Source organism: Sorex araneus, chromosome 2, assembly GCF_027595985.1.
Source record: "Sorex araneus isolate mSorAra2 chromosome 2, mSorAra2.pri, whole genome shotgun sequence".
Taxonomy (NCBI): Eukaryota; Metazoa; Chordata; class Mammalia; order Eulipotyphla; family Soricidae; genus Sorex; species Sorex araneus.
This window is the reverse complement of record NC_073303.1, coordinates 225,329,717-225,353,987: the sequence shown is the minus strand read 5'-3', so window position 1 is coordinate 225,353,987 and position 24,271 is coordinate 225,329,717. Positions and strand designations below refer to the sequence as shown.

The 24,271-nt window shown below is 61.7% G+C and overlaps 1 protein-coding gene across 2 annotated transcripts; it reads right to left on the bottom strand.

Moving 5' to 3' along the window:
- Window positions 1-1,128: 1,128 nt before the first annotated feature.
- On the bottom strand, window positions 1,129-24,040 carry KRT80 (keratin 80). 2 transcript variants are annotated; one of them, XM_004601495.2, is made up of 9 exons: window positions 23,678-24,040; window positions 17,376-17,584; window positions 13,228-13,288; window positions 13,016-13,111; window positions 5,453-5,617; window positions 4,529-4,654; window positions 3,791-4,011; window positions 2,941-2,996; window positions 1,129-2,808 (listed from the first exon to the last, which is right to left on the bottom strand). In XM_004601495.2, exons 1-9 carry the CDS (start codon window positions 23,975-23,977, stop codon window positions 2,684-2,686), a joined length of 1,359 nt encoding a protein of 452 aa, XP_004601552.2. In that variant the 5' UTR covers window positions 23,978-24,040; the 3' UTR covers window positions 1,129-2,683. The 2 variants fall into 2 exon arrangements, with proteins under 2 accessions (XP_004601552.2, XP_004601553.2); XM_004601496.2 differs by having other exon boundaries at window positions 2,725-2,843.
- Between the last annotated feature and the right edge of the window lie 231 nt (window positions 24,041-24,271).

The following is a 24,271-nucleotide window of genomic DNA, read 5'->3' as shown; positions in this document are numbered from 1 at the left end:
CAATCTCTGCCCCCAAGGCCCAGAGGCCTCTGTGCCACCCGGAGCCAGCCAGCCCAGGGCCTGCTGGCCCAGATTGGAATTCCTGACTAGTGGGTTGTCTTTCATCTACACATCTGCTGTAACAACAAGACAACAGCACTCCTAATCCCCTACACTCGATGAGCTGTTTCAGGTCTGAGTGCCAAAGCCAAGGCCGGGGCTCCAGCTGGGACAATGCCAGCAATTTGGTCAGTGGGCCGGGGAGGGCGGGGAAGGAGGCTGGGCCTCGCATGCGGGGCTGCCTGTCTGACCACATGCTGGCCGGTGAATGGAGAGCCAGCCCTTAGTGTTCCTCGGGGCTGCCCTATATTTCTGCTTTCCTCCGACACCCTCGCTTCCTCACCCCCACACCCAGCCCGGTTCCCCTCCCTCCGTCCACACCACCACCAAGCCCCACCCTCTGTGGCCCCCGAAAGGGCTGGGGCCACACACTGCGGCACCTGGGGACGCCTGTTGCCAGGTGCTGGCTTGCCAGCCTGTGTGTGTCTTGTGGCGGAGGGCTGGCCCTCAACCCTTGTTTGCTGATCTAGAATTCGATCGGACAGGATTAGGCCTGTACCCATCAGAATATCTCCTGTGGTTTTCTGTGTCAGCCCCCACGGCTGGCAGAGGTACTGGAGAAAGCGCGCAGCACCCCTGGGGAACCCCCATGGGGGTGCTTGCTGGGGCGGCCCACCTGCTGCCCACACAAGCGGCGGGGAGGGGCTGGGAAGTGAGCCCCCAGGGACACCGGCACTGCAGGCTGCGTGTGGCGGTTGGGGGTCGGCAATGCGGGTGGGGGTGGCGTCAGAGTGCCTGGGTCTGAAGGTACAGTGGGGCCACTGGACCCCTTTCTCCATAACTGGCGTGTCCCCAAACCCTAACCGGCTCTGCAGTGACTGGCGGCTCTGAGAGTGGAGGTCAAAACAGACACCAGGGCTCGGAGAGATCCTGCACGTGGCTGACCCAGGTTCGATCCCCACCATCCCATAGGCCCCCCCCAGCCCTGCCAGGAACAGAGCCAGAAGTCACCCCTGGGCATTGCCGGGTACGGCCCCCAAACAAAAACAAAGCAAACCAGACACAAAACTTTGAACACAGACAAATCTCAGCACTTTATTGACACCCAGAGCTAGCCAGTGGGCAGGGCAGCTGGCATACATGTTCTCTATCCAGACAGTATAATATATGGCATGGATTATGCAGAGATAGGAAGAGAAGCAATAAGTTAAAAGCGACATAAGTTATGAAAAAATAATATATATACTTTATATACTTGTATCCCCACTGAGGATTTGCTCCCTTGGAAACCAATAAATAGGTGGAGAAAAAGCAGCAATCAACACCCTTTTGGGATTCGACGGATACATCTGAGTCTCTTCCAGCCCAAGTGCCAGCAGCCCTTTGGCGCCCCCTATCGGCCCGGAGGACTTAGGCCTAGTTGGGGTCAAGACCTTGGGCCACCCGGTCCTGGAAAATGAGTGAGAAAACAGGGAACCCAAGATGGGGCTGGAGGAGGAGGTGAGGCAAGGGGCAGGCAGGGGAGAGGAGGCACGGGAGAAGGCAGAAGGGGAGGCTGAAGCTGCTGGCCCCGAGAAGGGAGGCACAGCTTCCTCCAGCCCCGAAACTTTGGTGGGAGGCAGAGTTTCTCGTGGCTGGAGCTCCCTAGAGGGTGCTATGAGGCCCCCAACCTCCCTCTGGGGTCCAGCGGCTCCCAGGCCTGCCCGGCCTGACCGAGGCTGGGAGCAGGCACAGAGGCGAGGTCGGGGCCGGGGCGTGGGGCCCTGGGCTCCGGAGGGAATGAAGGGGGAATGGCTGGGCTGTGGGTGAGTGACTCTGAGTGGGACTCCTGGGAAGTGGCCCTGGGGTGTCCGGGACGCGGACCCCCGAAGCCAGGTTTCGGGCTGTGGAGTGGCTGGGAGGAGGCAGAGAATGGGCAGAGTGGAGGTGAGAACAGGTGTCACTCCCGGCCGGGACTCTGCCCCCAGGGCACTCATCATGGCAAGAACAGCTTCTGGAATATTCTGGGCCTAGCCTGCACTGTGTCTGCTGAAAGGGCTATGCAGGAGAAGGGGCATGTGTGTGTGTGTGTGTGTGTGTGTGTGTGTGTGTGTGTGTGTGTGTGTGTCTGGATTACCTCCCTTAGAAACCCAGTCCCAAACACCTGTGACCCTCTTTCCTCCCTCCCATAATACTGTCAGGTCTCTGGGGACCCGGGGGTGGAAAGCCAGGGGGAACTTAGCACCCAGTTTCCCAGAAGCTCCGGATCCAGTACTCCTCAGCCAGGGCCGAGGCTGCCGGTCAGTGGGGACGCGGGCAGCAGCCTCCCTTCGGAGGCAGAGGCCAGGCCAGGCTGGAGATGGGAGTCTGAGGCAAGGGCCGGGCCAAAAGGGGATGTGCGGGGAGAGGAGACCCAGGGGAGCAAGGAGCCCAGACAAGGCGGACCTTGTTCAATTCCAGTGGTCATGGGGAGGTCTCTGGTGGCTGGCGGGCAGGGCTGCAGGCTGGTGATGGTGAGGAGGCTACTCTCGCCCCCATCCTGCAGCCCCCACTGGGCAAGCGCTCTTTGGAACTCTCAGTTCAGGATCAGGCCTGCCTCCCTCCAGGCCTGGTGCTTGCTGGAGTCTGGCTTAAGTGCCGCCTGCCGCAGTGGGAGCCCAAGGCCTTAGTCTGAAGCCTCCGACTCCTGCAGGAGGAACTTCTCGGACATCTCGGTGATCTGGATCACGGGCCCCTTTTTGTTCTTCTTCTTTCGGGAGGGGGCTCTCGGGACGCCGCCCTTGGACGCCGCTACAGGGAACACAACGGGTGAGGGAGGGTAGGGGCTGGAGGTTTGGGAGGGTCTTAAAACGCTGCCTTCCGTGTCCTTGGCCCCTGCCCGGCCCCTCCCCACCATGGGATCCTGAGGTAAAGCTCACTCACCGATTCTGGGCCTGGACTGCACAGTGCTGACTACGGCCGTTGAAGGCAGGTCCATCCTGGGGAGAAGGGGTGGGAACTGTGAAGAGAGCTGGACACTGAAGCGCCTGCCTGGGATTGGAGGTCTGGGGACGGCAGGTCACGGTGCCTCTCCCAGCCCCGAGTGACCCTGCTCTGTGACACCTCTGAGCCATCTTGTCCTCGGTGGGCCTCTACCCCCTCTTTGCTGGTCAAATGGCTAATGTATGCCATGCATCTAGGACTCATTTAAGACCAGCCCATGTTGTGGATGGGAAAACTTTTTTTGTTTTTGTGTTTGGGCTTACTCCTGGCTCTGCACTCGGTGATCACTCCGGGTGGTACTCAGAGGATCATACGGGGTGCCGAAGATTGGATCCGGGTCTGTGCATGCAAGGCGAGTGCTCTACCCGCTGTACTGTCTCTCGGACCCCAGATGGGAAAACTTAGGGAAAAGCCCAGTTTGTAAGTGGCCAAGCCATGGCAGGAACCGGGAGTCCTACCGGACAGGGCCAACTGGCTTGTTTGTCAGATTGGGGGGCGTCATGGGCCCCGCCTCTCCCTAAGCCACGCCCACAGACACACCCACGACTCCGCCCAGCAAGGACCACATCCTCTAAGGCCACGCCCACCAAGGGGGCATGCACATCTCAGGCCACGCCCACAAACCACCCACTACAGGCCATGTCCATCTAAGACCACGCCCACAAACCGCCCACAAATGGCCACACCCATCTCAGGCCACGCCCACGAAACGGCCCACCACATGGCCACGCCCATCCCAGGCCACGCCCACAAAGCCGGGTCACCTACAGGGCCACGCCCACCCCCTCACCGGCTCTCCTCTCCCTCCACCAGCTTGCTGTAGGTGGCGATCTCGATGTCCAGGGCCAGCTTGGTGTTCATCAACTGCTGGTACTCGCGCAGCTGGCGCGCCATGTCCTGCTTGGCCTGCTGCAGAGCTTCTTCCAGCTGGGCCAGTTTGGCCTTTGCGTCCTGGAAGGCCAGTTCGCCCTGCTCCTCGGCTGCCTTGATGTTCTCCTCCAGTTTCAGGCACTGCAGCCAGGAGCACAAAGGTCATTGGACGGGGTGGCTGGGGTGAGGGTGGGCCTCAAGCCCACCTTTGCCCTTGCTGGGGATGTGTTGGGGAGGGACGGCTCAGCGGGGTGCCCTGAGGCAAGGGGGAGGTCAGTGCAAGCCACGTGCCCTGGCCTCACTGTCCTTGCAGGGCAGTGCTGCTCTAGGAGCGGACTTTGTCCTCCGTGCCCTTCTTGGTGTGGTGGCACAAGGCCTGGAGGGAGGTGTGGGGGCGGCAGGCTCTGCCCGCACCTGTGGACTGGGCTTCTCTCATGTCCTGACTGCCCCGACCAGTCCACAGGACACCTGCATCTGCCAAGCTCACGGGATCCACGTGCCTTCTTAGCAGAGAGGAGGGAAGGCAGACGGGGTGGGGTGGGGGCCGCTTCGTGGCTTGCCCAGAGTCGCCCACTCAGCTCCTGCACGTGCCCTCTGGAGACCCCGTGTGCGCGCATGCGCCCGCCCCTCCCCCGGCTCCCTCTCCTCGGGCTCTCACGTGGCTCTTGACGGAGAGGATCTGGGACCTGAGCTTCTGGATGTTCACGTTGAGGTCTGCGATCTCACTGCGGCAGCTCTGGAGGCTGCTTCCATACTCGGCCGAGCGGGCGGCCCGCTCCTGCAGCTGTGGGGGTGCCGAGGGGGCCATGAGGAGCAGTCCCACGTCCTGGCTGCACCCGTTCCTTGCTTCCTACACCTGGAGCACCACCTTCCGCTCCCGTGCCCGGCCCCTCTCCTGCCTCCCTGGAAACGATGCTCTCTGGATGGCTCCTCCTGGCTGTGCCCACACCTGGCCTTCTGGGTGCAGCGCCGCCAGGAGCTTTTGCAGAATGCAGTGATGGGCTCCCCGCCCGTCTCCCGTCTGGGACTGGCATGCTGCAGACCCCGACTGCCCCCCACCCAACCTCCTCTCTCAGTCTCTTAGCTACTGCCGGCCCTTTGGCTACTGCGTGCGCCGCCCCTCCTGCCTGGTGTGACCTGCCCCGAGCCTGGCTCTGGGAGCTTAACTGCAGCACTAGCTCTGAGGGCACCCGTCTGACTCTGGAACCCGTATGGAGCTCCAGGAGCACACACCTGGCCCCCGGGTTACACGCCTGGCTCCAGAAGCACACACGTGGACCCTGGGGAATGCACCTGGTTGGGTGGCACACACTTGGCTCTGGGGACATGCACCTGGCCCTGGGGGTACATACCTGGCCCTGGGGGCATGCACATGGCTGAGGGCTCCATACTTAGTCTCAGGAGGCACACATCTGGCTCTGGGGCACGTCTGGCCCTGGGGGCATGCACCTGGCCCTGGGGGCATGCACCTGGCCCTGGGGATATGCACTTGGCTCAGGGGCATACACCTGGCCCTGGAGGCATGCACCTGGGGGGCATGCACCTAACCCCAGGGGCACACACCTGGCTAGGGGGCACGCACCTGGCTCCGGGAGTACGCCTCTGCCTCCTCCAGGCTTCGAGCTGCGATGGCATCGTACTGGACTTTCACTTCCTCCACGATGCCGCTCAGGTCGATGTGGCAGCGGCTGTCCATGCCCACAGTCACATTCACGTCCCTCACTTGGGATGTTAGGTCATTCAGCTCCTGGCCAGGCACAGACAAGGGGGTGAGGGCCGGCCCCAGGGCCCTTGGCCACCACAGACCCCACAGTTCCTTCATTCCTCAGGGAGGGGAGAGTGGTCCCTCCTTCCCTGTTCGTCCTGCGAGAGGTTGAGGCTGCTGTCCGCATGCCACCTCCTCGCCAGGCTCTAGCTCCTTGGCGCCCCCTCCAGCTCCCTCTCAGAGAGAGAGAGAGGGCGGCGAGGGGCTTGTGCTTCCGTCTCGCCCTGCAGCCTCCTCAGTCCCCTACTCCTGCATGGCTGCCGCTGCCAGGAAGTTCCCCTTCCTCCTGGAGAGCTGCTTCTCGTCGGTTTCCACTTTGGCCACTGATTCCCTCACTGCATGAGGCTCCCGAAGCAGCCTGGGGGGGGGCTGCTGTTTTTTTTTTAATCTCTGGCCCCCATGTCTGGTCCCACAGATGCGTCACACCTGGAAGTATCTCGGCTTATGGCAGGAATGTTTGTAAGGGCGGCCGGAGTGATGGCACAGCAGGGAGGGTGCCAGCTTGCCTTGCACGTGGCCAACATGGGTTTGGTTCCTGGCACCACATGGGGTCCCCCAAGCCCCACCAGGAGTGATCCCAGAGTGCAGAGCCCATAGTAAGCCCCGAGCACCATCCGGGGCGACCCCAGAAAACTAAAATCTTATTGATTTAGAGGAAATGCTGGGAAGTGATGGGGGCAGTCAGGGTAGAGACCCACCAACGTGCTCCCCTCGCTCCTGCCAGAGCCCGGGGCAGAGGGGGGCTACCGGGGCACCCGGAGACCCCTCACCCTCCCTGTCAGGCGAGGGCTTGCCTGTCACCGGGACTCAGCCTCAGTATTTTTGTCTTCTCCCTGACCATCACGGTCTCACTTTCCTCCTCCTGTCCCCTCTGCTTTGGGAATGCCAGTCCCAGAGACACGGCTTTCCCAGGGGCTCACGGTGCCCAGCGGGCTCTGTGCCTTGGGGGGGGGTCCTCCCCGCTTGTCCTTGCAGGGCTGGCCGAGGTTGGGGTGGGTCACAGGGAGCAAGGAGGGTCGGGTCTGGCTGTTTGCTCGGGGGTTTTGTGCTCTGCCCGTGCCCTGCTGGCCTGCCCGCGTCCCTGCAGCCCTGAGCTCTGGCCACACTGTGGGGCTGTGCAGAGGCAGGAGGGGACGATGCTCCATAAGGGGCCCCGGGGCGCCTCCAGCACCCTTGGGAGATGATGCCTGGTTGTGTGGGGGAGAAGATAGGGGGGAAGGTCGAAGTCAGAACTGCACAGAGCAATTTAGGGGGCCCAGGAACCTCAGGGGTGCAGCCTGTGGCTTACCTGGGGAGGGGGCACGGGGTCCTTCCCAACCCTTATTTTAACTATCACAGTTTGGCCAGTGTCCCCATTTTCTGACAGCCACATGCATCCACACAAATATTCCTTTTTTGAATCAGGGCTCGGACAAGGTCTACCCATGCACACGGCAACGGGTCCACGCGTCTCTTGGCTTCCCAACCTACAGACAGCCCGACTCTCTTTGCTGCTTCTTATAGAGTTTGGCTCTGGCTTGCTTGCCTGGCTGTGGACGCCACAGTCCACATTTAACGGAGGCCATCGCGTGTTGATCTTTTCTCTTTCTTTTTTAAATTTTTCTTTTCTTTTGGGGTCTCCTGTGGGATGGGGTGGGGGTGGGTGGTTTTTGTGGTTGTCAGCAACCACATTGAACTGCATTGAACTGCAAAGGCAGCATGGAACTGCAAAGGCCGGAGAGATGGCGCTGTCTGGCACTGAGGTGCCAAGCCGGGTGGTGCTGGGGGCCTCTGGGCTGTTTCAGAGACCACTGGGTGCTGCGGATGGAACCAAGAGCCTCAACCCCGGCTTTATCTCCCTGGCCCCTCGGAGCTGCTTTCTCACTTGGAGTCCTGCACTACTGTCCCTTGTCTGTCTGCCTGTGTCTGTGCTCAGAGAGGTTGTGGCTAAGCCTCTGGGCTCTGCATGGCTGGGGGAGATCCCTCCCCCTCCCCTCGCCCCCCACCCCTTTCTCTGAGGTTACTGCCTACAGGTGAGGGAGGGCTGGCCGGAGTCCTGTGGGTGCCCCTGTCTGCACCCCTCACTTCTGTCTCCTGACAAAGCAGCCCTGTGACAAGCCTGGGATCCTGGAAGGCAACTTGAGGGGCATCTTGAAGCCCCTCGTGGCCACCAGTGTCCTGCTGGAGCCAACAGGAAGCTGAGCTTTGTGTCACCTGCTCTAACTCTGGGCGAGAGTAGGGAGCGGGCCTTACCCGTGCCAGAACACGGTGGGTGGTGACACAGACCACCCACCGGGATGCTGGGCACAGTGAAAATCAAAACGGGCCCCTGGACACCACACCCCATCCAGGGCTTGATCTGCAGGCGGAAGCTCTGGACACGGGGTAATGGGTGTGTTTGGGGGGGCATGGGGAGCCCTGCACTCCTTTCTCCTTGCTGGGACAAGCCAGGGCCGTGTGACCCGCTGCAGGACAGGGCCTGGAGTACTTCCAGGGGCGGTGGGAAACTTGTGGCCAGGTAGCTCCTCCTCAGATCCTCTCAGGAAGGAGCAGAAACTTGAACTTGGTAAATAGGAGCAGGAAGGGGAGGGTTAGAATGTCAGCCGACCTGCTCAGACTTGCCAGCCTCTGCTGGGCCTCCCAGGGCAGGACAATGCTGGCCTGTGTGGCATGGAAGTACCAGCCCGGGCTGGGCTCCCGGGATACGCACCCCCACGCTGGCGAGAGTTAAGCCGAGGGACTGTTTGCGGCGTCCCTGAGGCAGCCCGGGCAGACGGTTGCCTACGTGGTCCCCAAACCATGCTAGATAGTGGCTGGGGTGGTGGCGCAGAGTGACAGGGGTGACGGGGCTGCTCTGTAAAACGCAGCCCTTCATGGCCCTGGGCTCTGAACACCATCATTTCTCAGTCGCTGGGTGACCCTGGCCAAGGCTGAGCCTCCCGGAGCCCCAGGTCACACCTGTGAGTGGGGCTCAGATCCGGAAGTGGCAAACGTGCGCTGAGCACGCGCTGTTCCGAGCACTCAGGGTGTGTTAGCAGAGCAAACCCGCCCCACGTGGAGGTGAGTGACAGGCTCTTCTCATTCTGTGCTTTCCGGGGGAAACCAAGGCATGCTGGAAAGAACCTGCTCAAGTTCGCAGAACCACTGAGTCTGGGGCAGAGTGATAGTTACAGCAGAGGGCGTTTGCCTCGCATGCGACCGACCCGGGTTCAATCTCCAGCACTATAGACGGCCCCCTGAGCCCCGCCAGGAGTGATCCCCGAGTCAGAACTAGGAGTAAGCCCTGAGCGCTGTGGTGTGGCCCCCAAACAAAACCAAAACCCAAAGCAGAGCTAAACAGGCTGAGGTGAGGGGCTGTGCATTCTTCGCATGCTCTCCTTAGCAGCATCGCGGAGATTCCGAGCTCCGAGCTGGGAGCAGGTCAGCGAGCGGCAGCTCAGGGTAGTCTAGTCCCACGGAGAGAGCCGGATTGTGCCGGGCAGAGCAACCGTGCGGGCCTCAGCGTGATGCCGTAAGGTGCAGGGGCAGGAGCTTCCTGCAAGGTGCCAGGCTGCAGGGGGTGTCAGCCGATTCCAGGGCTAATCTCCTGGAACCGGAGCTCGGGGTGGGGCCGGCCGGGTTCTCGGGCTCTCGCTGGATGCAGCTGGGCCTTGTGAGCCTCGGGAGCTGAGCGCAGTGCAAGCCTTTGCAGCCAAGGGGGTACTGAGAGGCCAAGGGGGATAGCTGACTGCAGGGGAGATGCGTGCCCGGTCCAGGGCCCTGGGCTGGGGAGGGGAGGCGGGGACTGGCTTCAGGGACCAGCGGCCAATCTAGCCTGCAAGTGCTTTTCTGAGCCAAAGTGAAATCCCAGCAGCCCCTCCTTGGCAGACCCCAGGACCTTTGCTGTCGCCTGAGTAGAGGCTGGTATATAAGCTGCTCCTGGAGATACACTGAAAGGCGCTTAGATTTGAAACAGAAATCACTGTACCACTGTCATCACGTTGTTCATCAGTTTGCTCGAGCGGCCACCAGTAACGTCTCCACTGTGAGACTTGTTACTGTTTTTGACATATCGAATACTCCACGGGGAGCTTGCCAGGCTCTGCCGCGTAAGCGGGATACTCTTGGTAGCTTGCCGGGCTCTCTGAGAGGGACGGAGGAATCGAACCCAGGTTGGCCGCGTGCAAGGCAAATGCCCTACCTGCTGTGCTATCGCTCTGACCCGAGACAGAAATAAATAAAAAAAATTTGAGATAGACTGTCAATGTAAAATACACATGGAATTTGAAGATTCAGTATGAGAAATGATATATATAAAAACACTGAGTCTTGGGGCCAGAGGGATAGGTCGCTTGCCTGTATGCAGCTGTCCTGGGTTTGATCCCCATGGGTTCCTCCAATCCTGCCAGGAGTGATCCCTGAGCACCACTAGGTGTGCCCCCTCCCGTTCCCCCAGCCAAACAACAACCAAAAAACCCCAAAACATTGAATCTGCCCATCACTGTTTGGGCTAAGCAATTACATTAGGGCTGGAATGGTAATACAGACTTGCCTGCAGCTTACTGGGCTCGTTCCCCGGCATCCCGTATGGTGCCCTGAGTCTGCCAGGACTGGTCCCTGAATGCAGAGCCAGGAATAATCCCTGAGCACTGCTGGGTATGCCCTCTAAACCAAAAACCAACCAACCAAACAAAAAACTCAAGTACATTAAGGTGATGTTTTCAAGCCACTCCAGCCGTGCCTTCCCGATAAGGAATACCCAACATCTGAACAAACACGATGACTTTTTAGGACCTGTACTGCAAACCATCATGCACAAAAGGAGCGAGAGGGAGAAGGAAGAAAGGTGTCTGCCACAGAGGCAGGCGTGGGCGGGAGGGGGGCCCCAGAGGGGAACTGGGGACACGCGTGGTGGAAATGTACGCTGGTGGAGGGACGGGTGTTGGAACATTGTATGACTGAAATCCAACCATGAACAGCTTTGTAATGGTTTATCTCATGGTGATTCAAAAAAAACAATCACTGTCACTGTTGTCCCATTGTTCATCAATTTGCTCGAGCAGGCACCAGTAACGTCTCCATGGTAAGACTTGTTACTGTTTTTGGCATATCGAATACTCCACGGGGAGCTTGCCAGGCTCTGCTGTGCGGGCGGGATACTCGGTAGCTTGCTGGGCTCTCCGAGAGGGGTGGAGGAATTGAACCCGGGTTGGCCGTGTGCAAGGCAAACGCCCTACCCACTGTGCTCTCGCTCCAGCCCCCAGTCAAACAATAATAAAATAAAATGATATTTTATGTTTAAGGTTTTTTTCTACCTCATTCCTAGGAAAGTCATAATCCTCCCTGTGGCCCACTCTGTATTTCTGCTGTACAGAGCAGGGGTGGAGTGGGAAGGGGATCTTCGGGCCTGCTGTGGGGACAGGGAGGAAAGCAAACACCCCTCTCCTCAGCACCCCTGCTGTGGGCACCCCACCAGCAGGAGCAGCGCCCTCCCCTCGCCGTACCCTCCCAGCACCAGGGCGGGCGGGGGTCCCACCGCACACGGAGAAGGATGTCCCAGCTGGCCCAGGGCCGGGCTGTGCATGGGCTGCCCTGCGGCTCCAAATCTGACCTGGTCTCCTTCTCTGGCCCCATCACCCGGTTTCCTCCTGTCTCGGGGCACTTTGCCCGCTTGGACCCGAGCCTGGACCTTCCCGGCGGGGGCCGGGGTGGGGAGCCGCACTGGCTCGTGCTGTCTTTGAGATGGTTCCGAGTTTGATCTTCCCTCCAGGACCCCAGTCTCTTTGCTACTCAGCGAGGTGGTGCCCTCCCAGGAGCGGGTGGAGACTCATCACAGTCCTACAAAGCCTGATACTATGACCCACCCCACTTGACAGATGAGGAAACTGAGGCACCAGGAGGAGAAGCCTGGCCCAGGAAAGCTGGAGTCAGGCCTGGGTCTCGGGGTCTGCCAAGCTCTGGGCTGCAGGGGGACATTTTGGAGGGCACCGTGGGCAGTGCCTGGGCATGGCCGGAAGGTTGAGGCCTCTCTGTACTTAGGGCCTTGCCAGGCTGAGGCTCTGGCTGGCTGAGAAGTGGGCGAATGAAGCCAAGCAGATTCCGAACAGCCAGTCTGTGGCTGTGTACCCAGTCTGTGGCTGTGTACCTAGTCTGTGGCTGTGGACCCAGTCTGAGCTGTGTACCCAGTCTTGTGTACCCAGTCTACGCTGTGTACTCAGTCTGTGGCTGTGGACCCAGTCTGCACTGTGTACCCAATCTGTGGCTGTGGACCCAGTCTGTGGCTGTGGACCCAGTCTGCGCTGTGTACCCAGTCTTGTGTACCCAGTCTGCGCTGTGTACCCAGTCTGTGGCTGTGGACCCAGTCTGCGCTGTGTACCCAGTCTTGTGTACCCAGTCTGCGCTGTGTACCCAGTCCGTGGCTGTGTACCCAGTCTGCGGCTATATACCCAGTCTGCGGCTGTGGACCCAGTCTGCGGCTGTGTACCCAGCCCAGAGTGACCAGGTCTCAAGAGTAACCGGGGGCTGGGGCTCCTGTGAGCCTCAAAGGCCCAGCCAGAAACTCGGCTTTTCAGGAACTGCTTCGGGCCGCCTGCCCGGGGCCGCCCGTGCCTGCTGTTGCCAAGGGCTGTGGTATTCTCTCTGTGCCTGCGCCCGCTGCCTCAGGCCTGCCGCAGCCCCACAGAGGCCTAAGTGGGGCTGCGAAACGCCCGTGCCCCTCCCCAGGGCCTCGGTGCCAGGGTCAGCAGCCCCAGGGCCGTCCAGGAGTGGGGGGCAGCACCCAGTGTCAGGGGCAGGGCCCTGGGGTACTGGCAGCCTCCTCTGAGCCTGGACCATTGTTCTTTCACCTGGCTCAGGATTTAGGAGCAAACGAGTGAGAGAGAGGCGGGAAGGGAGATAGTGAGAGAGAGAAAGAAAGAGGAGGGAGGGAGAGAGGGAGAGAGAGAGAGAGAGAGGGAGGGAGAAAAAGAAAGAAAGAGGGGGAGGGAGGGAGAGGGAGAGGAAGAGAGGGAAGGAGGGAGGGAGGAGGAGAAGAAAAAGAGAGAGGGACAGAGGGAGAGGGAGGGAGAGAGAGGGGAGAGAGAGAGAGAGAGAGAGAGAGAGAGAGAGAGAGAGAGAGAGAGAGAGAGAGAGAGAGCGGGTCGGGCGTTTGCTTGCACGCGGCTGATTCCGGTTCGATTCCCAGCATCCCGTAGGATCCCCTGAGTGCAGAGCCAGGAGAAGCCCTGTGCATCGCCGGGTGTGACCCAAAAAGAAAATAATAATAATAATAATAATAATAATAATAATAATAATAAAAAGAACTAGGCTGAGCTGCAGCAATGGGGTGCAGAGAGGGGGATGGTCAAGGTCCCCACTCAGCGCACAGCCGGGAAGGCGCAGGGGAGGTGCTCCCGTCCGGACACGCCCCCCCGCGCCCCTCACCTGCTCGTAGACGGTTCTCATCAGCTCCAGGAAGCTCTGCAGCCCCTTCAGCTTGGTCTCCAGCTCCGTGCGGCGGAGACACTCGGCGTCCAGGTCCTGGGGGCAGGGGCCCGTGAGTAGGGGCGGGGACACAGGGGCCGGGGGCTCGGGCTCGGAGGAGACCTCCCCAGGGAGGGGCAGGGGGGCCAGGGGGAGGCCGCGGGGCCCAGTACCTTCTTCAGCTGCACGAAGGTGAACTCCATGTCCGTGCGCTTGGAGATCTCCTCCTCATACCTGGGGCGGGACACAGGGGAGCCGCTCAGCCGGGGCTCAGTTTACCTCCCGGCCCCCTGCCCCATGGGTGCCCGCTGGGAAAAGGAGCCCTCCTTCTGACAGTCCGCAGGACATCTTTCCCATGGTGGCACCCCTACTGTTGGGGGCGAACCTGCTCCCCGTTCTTCCCCGCAGACTGTGCTCCACACCCCCTCTTTCAGGAAGCCCTCCTGATGGTGCAGCCCCTTCACCAGACTCTTATTTCCTCATCTTTTCTTTTCCTCTGGCATCTCAGTCACTTCCTCCCCTCACTTCCTCTCTTTCCTCTTCCCCTCTTTTTTTTTTTTTTTTTTTGGTTTTGGAGCCAACCTGGTGGTTCTCAGGGCTTACTCCTGACTTTGCGCTCAGGGACCCTCCTGGCAAGTTCGGGGGGGTATATGGGATGCTGGGGCTTGAACCCAGGTTAGTAGAGTGAAAGGCAAGTGCCCTCTCTGCTGTACTATCTCTGACCCTCTCCTCCCTCCCTCTCCTCCTCTCCCTCTTTCTTATGGCGTAGGCGATGGACCGCTGGTCTCTAAGAGTCTTGAACTCTGACACTGGACCTTCTCCCGACTCTTTGGTCAAGCCTTGATGAGGTGTGATCTTCCCCCGCCCCCTGACCCCCAGCTTTGCCGGACACCTCCCCAGGGACACGGGCTGCCCAGTGAGCTGGGCCAGTGTGTCTGCACCCTTCCTCCCTTGGCCTTCCCTCCTGCCAGAGGTGGGGGTGCGGGGCAGAGCAGCGCCCCTAGCCCAGAGATGGGGCACCTGTCATCCCCACCCTGGGGGTTCGGAGGGGCGGGAGGGACAGTGGGGGGCACGGCAAGCAGCCCTGCGCCCTCATTCCTCACCCACCCCTCGGGCCATGCCAGCCTGCCGGCCCAGCGGATGTGGGGATCCCTGGCTTCCTGTTTTCTTCCCTCTGCTCCAGGGAATGCCTGAGTCACTGGCAGCTCTAATTATAGCCGCCCGCCGCCTGCCAGGTCTCTGACCTCCCTCGCCCACACCTGCTGCCCCAGGCCTCCCTTTCCTGGAGTGGGCACACCCCTGGGGTCTCGGAAACGCTGAGGGCTGGGCGCGGGCGAGTGCGTGAGGCTCTGAGGAGCAAGTTGAGGGGGCGAGGCCAGGCGTGAGGGGGCTGTGCAGCAGTCGGGGCCCCTGGCCCAGGCTTCCCCCGCACCTGCCCGGTGGCAGCTGTGCGGGCCCATTCGCAGAGAAGGCCGGCTGGGGAGCGTGTGTCCCGCGGAGCCAGCGCCTCTGGGCCTGGCTTCCTGCGGGGCGTGCGGGTCCTGCGGTCTGCGAGCAGCGTTGGCACGAGGCTGAGGCAAGCCAGGACAGGTGGCCGGCCGTGCGTCTGCCCCGGCCCAGCCCCCGGCCCCCGGCCCAGCTCTGCCCTGGCCCTGCGAGAGCCTCGTGGAAGCCCCCGGCCTGGTCCTCTGCACACTCCCTGTCAGCCCCCTCTCTGTCTCCTTCGCGGGCCTCAGGGACCCCAGCACAGCCAGGGGCCTCTGAAGGGTTCCCCGTGCTGGGGCAGGGGTCTCACACCAGAAGCCCCTCACCTCCAGCTCTGCTGAGAGGACCCTCGACCCCTCCCCTCTATGTGACACATTTTCTGCTGGGGTAGGACCTGGGGAAGAATGTCTGGCACATGCGTGTTTGTGTGTGTGTATGTGTGTATGCATGTGTATACTTGTGTATGTCTGTGTGCATGTGTTTGTATGGGTGTGTCTGTGTATATGTATGCATGTGTATGTATATGTATATGTATGCATGTATGTATATGTATATGTATGCATGTGTGAATCTGTGTACATCTGTGTGTGCATGCATGTGTATGTGTATGCGTGTGTATACTTGTATATGTGTGTGCATGTGTTTGTATGGGTGTGTCTGTGTATATGTATGTATGTGTGTATGTGTATGTATGCATGTGTGGATCTGTGTACATCTGTGTGTGCATGCATGTATATATGTGTGTATGTGTGTCTACTTGTGTATGTGTGTGTGCATGTGTTTATATGCATGTGTCTGTGTATATGTATGTATGTGTGTATGTGTATGTATGCATGTGTGGATCTGTGTATCTGTGTACATCTATGTGTGTGTGTGTGTGTGTGTGTGTGTGTGTGTGTGTCTGGGATGCCACCTCCCACCTGGGCCCTTCCCATCTCCTGTGCCACCCTGGCTCCTCCCTGTCCTCTGCTCTGTTGGACTCAGCTCTAGTTCAGCCCCTCAGCCACAAGCCAGCAGCTTGCACAATTGTGCCTTCCTGAGTCACTTGCTGTGTGGCCTTGGGCAAGTTGCTTCCCCTCGCTGAGCCTCTGCTTTGTCCTCAGCAAATAGAAGGATTAGTTTGCTGATCCCGGGGTCCTGGCTCCGTCAAAGGCCTGGGCCCTCTCCATCCCGTGCAGCCTTAGGCGGCACCCCCGCTCGCGTCCACCCCGGCCCCTGCCGACGCGCCAGCTCCCGGCTCCCAAACCCGTTCTCAGCCCTTTTCGGTTGTCACTCCCCCCTCCCTTGTTTATTTCTGAGCGAGCTGATCTCATCAGCCCTGTAGAGGCGGGGCACACCCTTCCCCGCCAGGCGTCTCCGAGCTCCTGGGGGCCCTGTGGGTCCTGTGGGTCCCCACAGCTCCTCCGGCCTGCAGCCCCAGAGCCACCCAGCGCCACTCGCTTTCCCAAACCAGGGTAGGGAGGGGGTCCTGAGCCAGGTGGCGAAATTGGGCGGCGGATGGAAAGCAGGCCTCGGGCCAAAGGAGGGGGCTGTGCCCAGTCAGGACAGGGAGCATGCTCGCATGAATCGTCCAGGTCCCAGGCCTCTGTGCTCTGGCAGGCCACATGGCTGTGTGACTCAGGGCAAGCTCCCCTGTCTCTGGTCCTTCCAACGGTGCATGCAAGGTGCTTACGGCTCTGCCACCCCCGCCCAGCTTTGGAGGCCCAAGGCCTGGGGACAGCGCTGAGTCTAGCTGCCGTGGGCTGCATCTTCCCCTCCAAAAGCCGGGGCTCCAGGTTGCTGGGACAGGGTCACCCGTTCCCAGTGTGACCCTCCAGGACCTGGGGGGGTGGGGGTGGGGACCCGGGGAGAGTGGGTCTCCCGGAGAGAGGGGGACTGCAGCTCACCCCTGTTTCCGAGAGGCTTCAGCCTGATCCGAAGATGAGAAGGCCGAGACCCCCGTCGATGGGGGCATCTGGCGAGGCCGCAGTCCCCACCCCCCTGCTTCCTGCAGCCGCCCCAGGAGCCGCCCCTGCCCGACCTGCTCGGCCCTGGGCCTCTAGCCTGCATCCCCGCTGGGGTCTGGCTGCTTACCTAGAGCGGAGGACGCGTCTCTTGTAATCTAACCAAGGTCCCGTGTCCCCCCCATTCTGGGAACTGAGATAAAGCCCCTGGCCCCGGTCCTGTCTGAGCAGGAGGCCTCTTGTTGTTCTAGGGGCTGTCCCCGTGCCAGGCCTCTGTGGCTCCGGCAGGCTGCATGGCTGTCCCCAGTGACACAATCTTGTCCCCAGTGGGATGTGAGGGCCAGAGCCCCGGGAGCAGGGGGGCCAGAGAGGTGGGCTTCAGTGTGACAGCAAACTCAGGGGCAGCCACACGCCAGCATTACCCTCGCTGACTTCTTTCCCTCCTCTCCCCTCCCCTCTCCCTCCCCTCCCCCCCTTCCCTCCCCTACCCTCTGCCCCCCTCCCCTCTCTTCCCTCCCTCTCCTTTCCTTTCCTTTCCTTTCCTTTCCTTTCCTTTCCTTTCCTTTCCTTTCCTTTCCTTTCCTTTCCTTTCCTTTCCTTTCCTTTCCTTTCCTTTCCTTTCCTTTCCTTTCCTTTCCTTTCCTTTCCTTTCCTTTCCTTTCCTTTCCTTTCCTTTCCTTTCCTTTCTTTCCCTTTCCTTTTTATTGGAACAACAGGTATAGGTGTCTTTGCAGTGCTGGAGCTTGGGTCCAGGTCCTCTCATACACAAGGCAAGTGCTTTACCACTGAGCCCCCGGGAATCCCCAGTTCTCATTTTTTTTTTTTTTGGATGTGTGTGGGTTCCTCCCGCTCTGCCCCCGGCAAGCCCCCTCCTCAGTCCAGGCGCATCCTACCGGATCCGGAACTCCTCCACCTTCTGGAGCATCTGCATCAGGTTGGCCTCCAGCTGGCCGCGCTCCTGGTTGACCTTGCGCAGCTCCTCCTGCAGCCGGCCCTGGTGCTCGGCGTACAGGTGCCCCAGGTCGAAGGGGGCCGAGTCCTGGCTCTGCAGGAAGCGCCAGCGCGTCTCCAGCAGCTGGTTGCGCTGTTCCAGGGCCTGCACCTGGGGGAGCAGGAGGGCCGTGCTGAGGGGGCCGGGCGGGGGCCCGCCGGGGAAGGGGCTGCCCATGTCGCCGCGGCCCGCACCCCAGCGGGCCTCACTCGGCACCCTCAGCCCGCGGTGCCGGTGACGGAGGGCTGGAAGGGAAGATGGCAAGATAAGGAGGGAAGAGAGGGAGGTGGGGCCAATTAGTGAAGGTTCCCAGGGGAGGAGCAGGCCCGGCCAGGGGAGAGGGGGGGCGGTGGGAATGTGTGGCGGGCGACAGGCTCCCAGGCCTGCCTGGGGTGTGCGTGGGAGACCCCGGGGAAGGGGGGGGTGTCAGAGGCCCATCAGCCCCCTCCCCCCCGACAAGCCTGGTCTCATCTTGCTCTGGAAACTTAGCAGGGCAGGGCCTGGTTTCCTGTCAATGCTAATCCTCCCAGCAGCCCTGCACGGTGGCCCCGCCAAGCCTCAGTTTCCCCGGCGAGAAGCACCGGGTGACCTCACCTGCCCTGTGTGCCTTTGGGGGTCGCTGGGAGAGGAGCCTGAGCCCTGCCCGTGGGACCTGCCTGACGTCCCCCGTGCCCAGCAGCCTCTGTAGGGGGGCGGGCTGACCACCTCCCCTCCTGGGCCGCAGACAGTCACCTGCTGGTGTGCCCGGGGCCCCGCCAGGCAGGCTGGGATTCAGACGGGGGCTGCCCGGGGCCTGGTGTCCAGCTGACCTGCTGAGGCCTAGCTTGGCCTGGAGGACTGAAGGTCTCCGAGCTCTCGGGCAGCCCAGCTCAACCTCCCTGGGCCAGCAGGCTGGGGCGCGGCACCCACTTCTCCATTCAGCCTGTCCCGTCTCCGAAACTCCTCCACCAGGCAGGCTGCCGGGCGTGCTCCCAGCTTCCCCGGCTGCAGGGGGCTGCTCCCCACTGGCCCGCCACCTTCTGGGCAGACGGGAGCCTGCTGTGCCCTTCTCTCAGGGTCCCTGGGGCCCCGGACATCGGGGGCCTTGGGGGCAGCCGGGCGTCAGCTCCTGGCTGCTTGGGCTGCGTTGCCGAGGGTTCTGTGATGAGCAGCCGGGACGGCCCTGGACACAGACATGTGACTGGGCCTCCTCCTCCCTCTCTTGGCTCTGGGTCCCAGAGTCACAGCCCGAACAAGCCGGCAGCTGAGCCAGGAGCCTTTGGGATCAAGCTAGTCTGTGCCTGTTGTTACCAAGGAGGGGGAGATGGGGACTCAGGGCCGCCAAGACACTGGTTTGGAGTCACACAGCAATTTGGTGGCCAAGGGGACATGGCCAACTACTCGGTGCCCTCACGGGCGCCCTGTAGCGTGCAAACCTGGACACCAGGGCCCCTTCCCTCCCCTCCCTGGCCTTGCCCGCATCCCCGGGCTCTTGCGGGGCCCCCGTGAGGTCTCCTTTGCTGCGCCAGGACCCTGTCACCCCTGGCGCTCTGGGGCCTGAAGGCGGTCAGAGGCTGCTGGGCCCCGGTGGCCGTGACCGAGCCACCCCGGGAGCTGCTCTAGTCGCCTCCAAACAGGTTCCGTGGGGATGGAGGTGCCGTGTGGCCACCCTCCTGTGTGTCGGTGGGGAGGTATCCGCTCACCCCACCTTGCCTCCGTTTGGACAAGCCGGAGCGCCGTGTTTACACTGAGGGTGGGGTGGGAGGAGGGGACCCAGCTTCTCTCCCCACCCAGAAGCACTGCAGACACCCTGACACCAGGAAGTCCTCCTGGGAGTCTCACCTCAATCCCCCACGCTTCAGCGCCTGTCTGCCTGCCACAGGCCGGCAGGCTGGGCCGGCCAGAGGGCATTTTGGCCATGGGGAATCCTGGGCACCCCCTCCCCCTGTCGCCCTGGTTTCAGTGGGTGGGGATGGAGTCATCCCCCACCCAGGGCCTTCCCTGCAGAAAGGCCCCTCCCTCTGGGAACAAAGGCTCCGAGGCGGGTAACCTGCTCCCGGCCAGCCGGCCAGGTTCACTGCTGCAGTCCTGTCACCGTGCAGGGCCCTCACTCCCCTTCCCCTGGCTTCAGCCCTGCTCCTGCCCGAGCCTGACCATTTCAAGAAAACGGGGGCCCAGGAACCACAGCTCTCACTGGGCCCCGACCTGCGGCACTCAGGCGTCCGTCCCCCTGAAACTCAGGGCTAGCTCACAGTGGTGGGGGAGGTGATTTCTGGGAGGGGCGGAGCAGCTGGGCCTGGGGCTCCAGGCTCCTGGGAAGGATGCTGATGAGACCCTGGGCAGGGGGCGCCCCTGGGGTGCCCCCTCGTCCTCAGGAGGGCGCCTATCCCAGGTCCTGCCTTGGGCTTCCCCCCTAGCGCCGTGGGCATGTGTGTGTGTGGGGGGGGCTCTGTGGCTGCCTCCAGCTCCAGGGACTGGGGGTGGGGCGGGGGGAGACTTTCCTCCCCCCCTCCTGGGGCCCTCCTCAGCCTCTTCGCTGCATGGTCTCTGGCAAATGCAGCGCCCAGCTCGGCACCTGCTCTGCTCACACCCCCTGCCTGGGGACCCCAACTAGCCAGGCCACACCCCCTGCCTGGGGACCCCAACCAGCCAGGCTACACCCCCTGCCTGGGGACCCCAACCAGCCAAGCCACCGTTCACTGCAGCAACCCAGGGCCACCCTCAGAGCAGGGAGGCCAGACTGACACGGGGGAGATGGGGGAGGCCGCCCAGCCGTGCTTCAGGGACTCTGGCGGGCTCCTGGGGTCTTCACCCCTCCTGGGGGGCGGGGTTCTAGCCCCTTCCTTCCCCCTTTTCCTCCTCAGCGGGGCCGAGTGAGAGCAGGCCTCGGGGGTGGACGGGGCTTCCCGGGGCTCTTCCAGCCCTTCTCAGGGGCAGGTGAAGGGCCTGTCCTCGGCAAGCAGTGGGGGCCAGCCTGTCTGGGCGCGGGGGCTTCGGCACCAGGAAGGCTGCTCGCGGGGGGGACTCCTCCTCTCCTGTTTGTGGCCCCACCCTGTGCTATGAAGCCTGCGTCCCCTGCTCCTCCCGGCCACGTGATGTGCCCCTAATCCATGACAGGCCTTCACTGCCTCGGCCGGTCGCTCCCCTCCCTTTTTTTCTGGGGCTCCTGCCTCGAAGGGCCTGGTCTTAGGCGCTCCTTGGCTGGGGCCATTCACGGGATTGTGGGTGAGCCTCCCAAACAGTGCTCAGGGGTCCTGGCTGTGAGGTCTGGCTGTGAGGGCCTGAAGGTCTGATGGTATCTGGGGGACCATGAGGTGCTGGGAATCAAGACTCTGGCTGCAAGGCATAAGCTTCCAGAACCATCCCGCCGGCCGCTCCATGAGACTTTCAGCTTAATAGTCATTCAAGCATATAACATGGACCAGATGTGCTTTGAGTGCTTTCCAGGGGCTCGAGATGTGGCTCAGGGGAGAGCACCCGAATGCACCTGCATGGATGAGGCCCCGGGGTTCACTGAACACCAATCACTGTCAAATATAATAGGGGCCCAAGAGAGTACAGCAAGGAGGGTGTTGGCTTTGCAGCTGACCTGGGTTCAATCCCAGCATCCCTTATGGTGCCCCGAGCTCACTAGGAGTGATTCCTGAGTGCAGAGTTAGGAGTAACTCCTGAGCATCACCGGGTGTGGTCCAAAACCAAAATTAAAATATGAGCACTGCGGGCTCCAGGTGGCTCAGTGGTAAAGCACCTGCCTCGCATGTGTGAGGACCCGAGTTTAATCTGATATCACAAATATATATAATATTATGTATTACATATATTATATTATATTATATATTATATATATAATAGGGGCCTAAGAGAGAGTGCAGTGGGTAGGGCGTTTTCACTCCATGTGGTCCCCTGCGTCCACCAGGAGGGATTTCTGAGTACAGAGTGAGGAGTAAGCTTTGAGCACTGCTGGGTGTGGCCCCTCAAATAAAACAATAAGATACAATCAGATAAGTATCGAGCCGGGAAGATGTTTTGGGCTCCGCTCAATGGACTCTGCCTGCAGGGTTCTCCGTTCTGCTCCCCAGCCTCATGTGGCGTCCCAAACACCACCAGAAGCAGCTCCCTGCGTCATTTAGGAGCAGGAGCCATTGAGTACAGCTGGCTGTGGGGCCCCACAGACAAAAAGAAAAATGATCCTTTTTGATTCAGATAAACCACCACCCAATATGCGTAGAGACCGAGAGAAGCCGAGGGAGCACTTTTCTTGAGCCCTTAAGTCAGGCTTCATGTGAAGCTGTGTCTCCCTCTCCTAATGCTAGTGGCCATCCCTGACCCCTGGCCTTTCCAGAGAGCCAGCAAGGGGGAACAGAAAGTGGTCAGTTGGAACTCCTCCATCAAGTCAGCTCAGGCTGGCACCTTGGTTCCCTAACTCCCACCCCTCCGGGTGCCCATATCAAGGCCAAAGTGGAGAGACATCCTGGGCTGGGCCCCTGAGCACAGCCTCCGACCCCGGAGGACCCCCTCCCTGTGCTCACACAACCCTCCTGTCCCTGTGCAGAGGCCCAGGGTGATACCAGCCCCGTTCAGGGAGAAAAGCCACCCATTGGGGCCAAATTACAGAGCTCGGAGAAGCTTTCCTTTTAAGGGATTAAAATGGGTTTGGAAAGGCTGGGGCCCTGCAGAGGCCCGTCTCCTGGGTCCCCCGCCCCCACCCCGCCACCCGGTACTCTGTCTGGGGGCCCTACCTCATTGACTCTGGTTGTCACTCCCCCTCCACCACCGGGACACTCCCGACATGGGCACATGACGGGGAATTTGCGTCTGAGTCCATTGGCTCTTGCCTCACAGACCCAAGTTTGGGACACTTGCCGGGTGTGACCTGGCCAGTCTCCCTCTGCACAGGAGGGGGCCAGCCCCTTGGGCAAGGCTGTGGAGCACGGTGGCATGCACAGCTCTGCCATGTGGGTGCTTCCCATCCTGCCACTCAGCCCAGCACCTGCCTCTGGGAGGCCACTAGCTGTGTGTGGAGGGCCACAGGGCAGGGATGCAAAGGGAAGACATGACCTGAGCCAGTGTCTAAAGAACGTGGCTCTGCTCCATGTGCAGTGTAAGAAGCCTGCGTTTTCCCCATCTATAAAATGGGTATAACGTGACTTCTTTCCTAAGGTGGCTGTGGGGAGCTCTGTGCAGAGTACGCAGTGAGCAGTGGGCAGTGGCTGCTACTGTCACAGTGCTTGTTCTCAGGCCAGCGGGGCAGCACATGAGCAGTGGCATGGGGACAGCTGGTCAGGAAGGGCTTCCTGGAGGGGGTGAGTGAGGAACAGTTGCAGCAGGTGGACAGGGCTTCCTGGGAGCTCTTTGTTTGTTTTGATTTTTGGTTTTGGGCTACACCCAGGGGTGCTCAGGGCTTACTCCTAGTTCTTCGATCCCTCCTGGCGATGCTTGGGGGACCCTACGGGATGCTGAGTGTCAGACCCGTGTCAGCCACATGGACGGCAAACGCCCTGTCCTTCTGCTCTCTTCCTCGGAACTCTGAAAACCTTTGCCAGGGCCAGGTGTGGACACACACCTGCTCCAGAGAACGGTGCCAGCCTTGACAGCGGGGCTGCAGGGTGGGCGCACGACGGCTGGCTACCTGGTCGGCAGTCCCAGCATCTCTCCCCTGCATTCCTATCTGCAGACTGCCCTCAAGCTGCGCGCCTGCACCCCCCTCTGCCAGCCCCGCACGGCCCCTGGGCGCTGCCAGTGCTCTTGACCCCAGCAGTTAGCAGAAGGATGGGCTGGAGGTCACTGTCATGGTCAGCCTGCCTTGGAGACCACGCCTCCCAGGGGCCCACGCCCACCAGGACCACGCCCCCGGCCGGGACACGCCCCCCAGGCGCCTGCTGGAGGGGGCTTCCCCTGGCCGAGCTCTGCTCCTCCCCCGTGCCTGCCTGCGGGGAGGGCGACTCCGGGTCACACAGCACGTTATTATCCATCCTGGGCTTCCTTGCGCTCCCCTTGCCAGGACGGCTCGGGGACTTCCCTCCCTATCCCTGCTCCGAGCCTCCGAGCCGGCCGGGCCCGGCCAGCCGCGCCCGCTCCCCATTGGCTGCCGGCGGGGGTGGGGCAGGATGCTCCGGAAACAGGAGCTGGGCCACCTGCCCAGGCCCGGCGCGCCGGCCGGCGCTCGGGGAGCCCCCAGCCCCGGGACCCCGCGCCCACCCGTCCCGCCGCCGCTCTCGCACTCACTCTGCCGATCAGGGAGGCGAATCTGTCGTTGAGCACCTTCATCTCCTCTTTCTCCTGGTTCTTCTGCTGCTGGATGGCCGGGTCCACCTTGAGGTCCAGCGGGACCAGCAGGCTGGGGTTGACCGTCACCTTGGGGATGGCGCCCGCCGGCCGGCAGCCGGTCAGGCTTCGGGAGCTGAAGCCCGGCCCGGGGGCCCCGCAGCTGCCCCATCCGGAGGAGCCGGACCAGGGGCGTCCTGCCGGGCTCGCCTCGCAGCTGCTGAGGCTGCTGAAGCCGACGACGCAGGAGCGGCAGGCCATGGCGCCGGCCCCCGGGCCCGGGGACAGCGAGGGCGCCGAGGCTGGCGGGCGGCTGGCTCCGGTCGCGAGCAGGGCCGGCCGGGGACTGAGGCGCAAACACCTGTTGTACAGTGCTCATTAGCCCCGGGAGGGCGGGGCGCCTCGCAGCCCGACCGACCTGTTAGATGATGGGGCGCCCCGCCCCCGGCACCACGCACCCCTCTCCCGCCCGCCCGCCCGCCTGCCCGCCTGCCCCGGGCCGGGCTGCTCAGGGCAACCCGAACAGAGCTGGCGCTGGCTGCAGGGAGGGGGCAA

Coding starts and splice junctions, on each gene's coding strand:
- KRT80 (XM_004601495.2), bottom strand. CDS start 23,977: ATGGCCTGCCGCTCCTGCGTCGTCGGCTTCAGCAGCCTCAGCAGCTGC. Junction 4,655..5,452: donor AGGCGTACTCCCGGAGCCAG/GTGCGTGCCCCC, acceptor GCACCCCCACAG/CTGCAGGAGCGGGCCGCCCG. Junction 4,012..4,528: donor TCCTCTCCGTCAAGAGCCAC/GTGAGAGCCCGA, acceptor TCCTGGCTGCAG/TGCCTGAAACTGGAGGAGAA.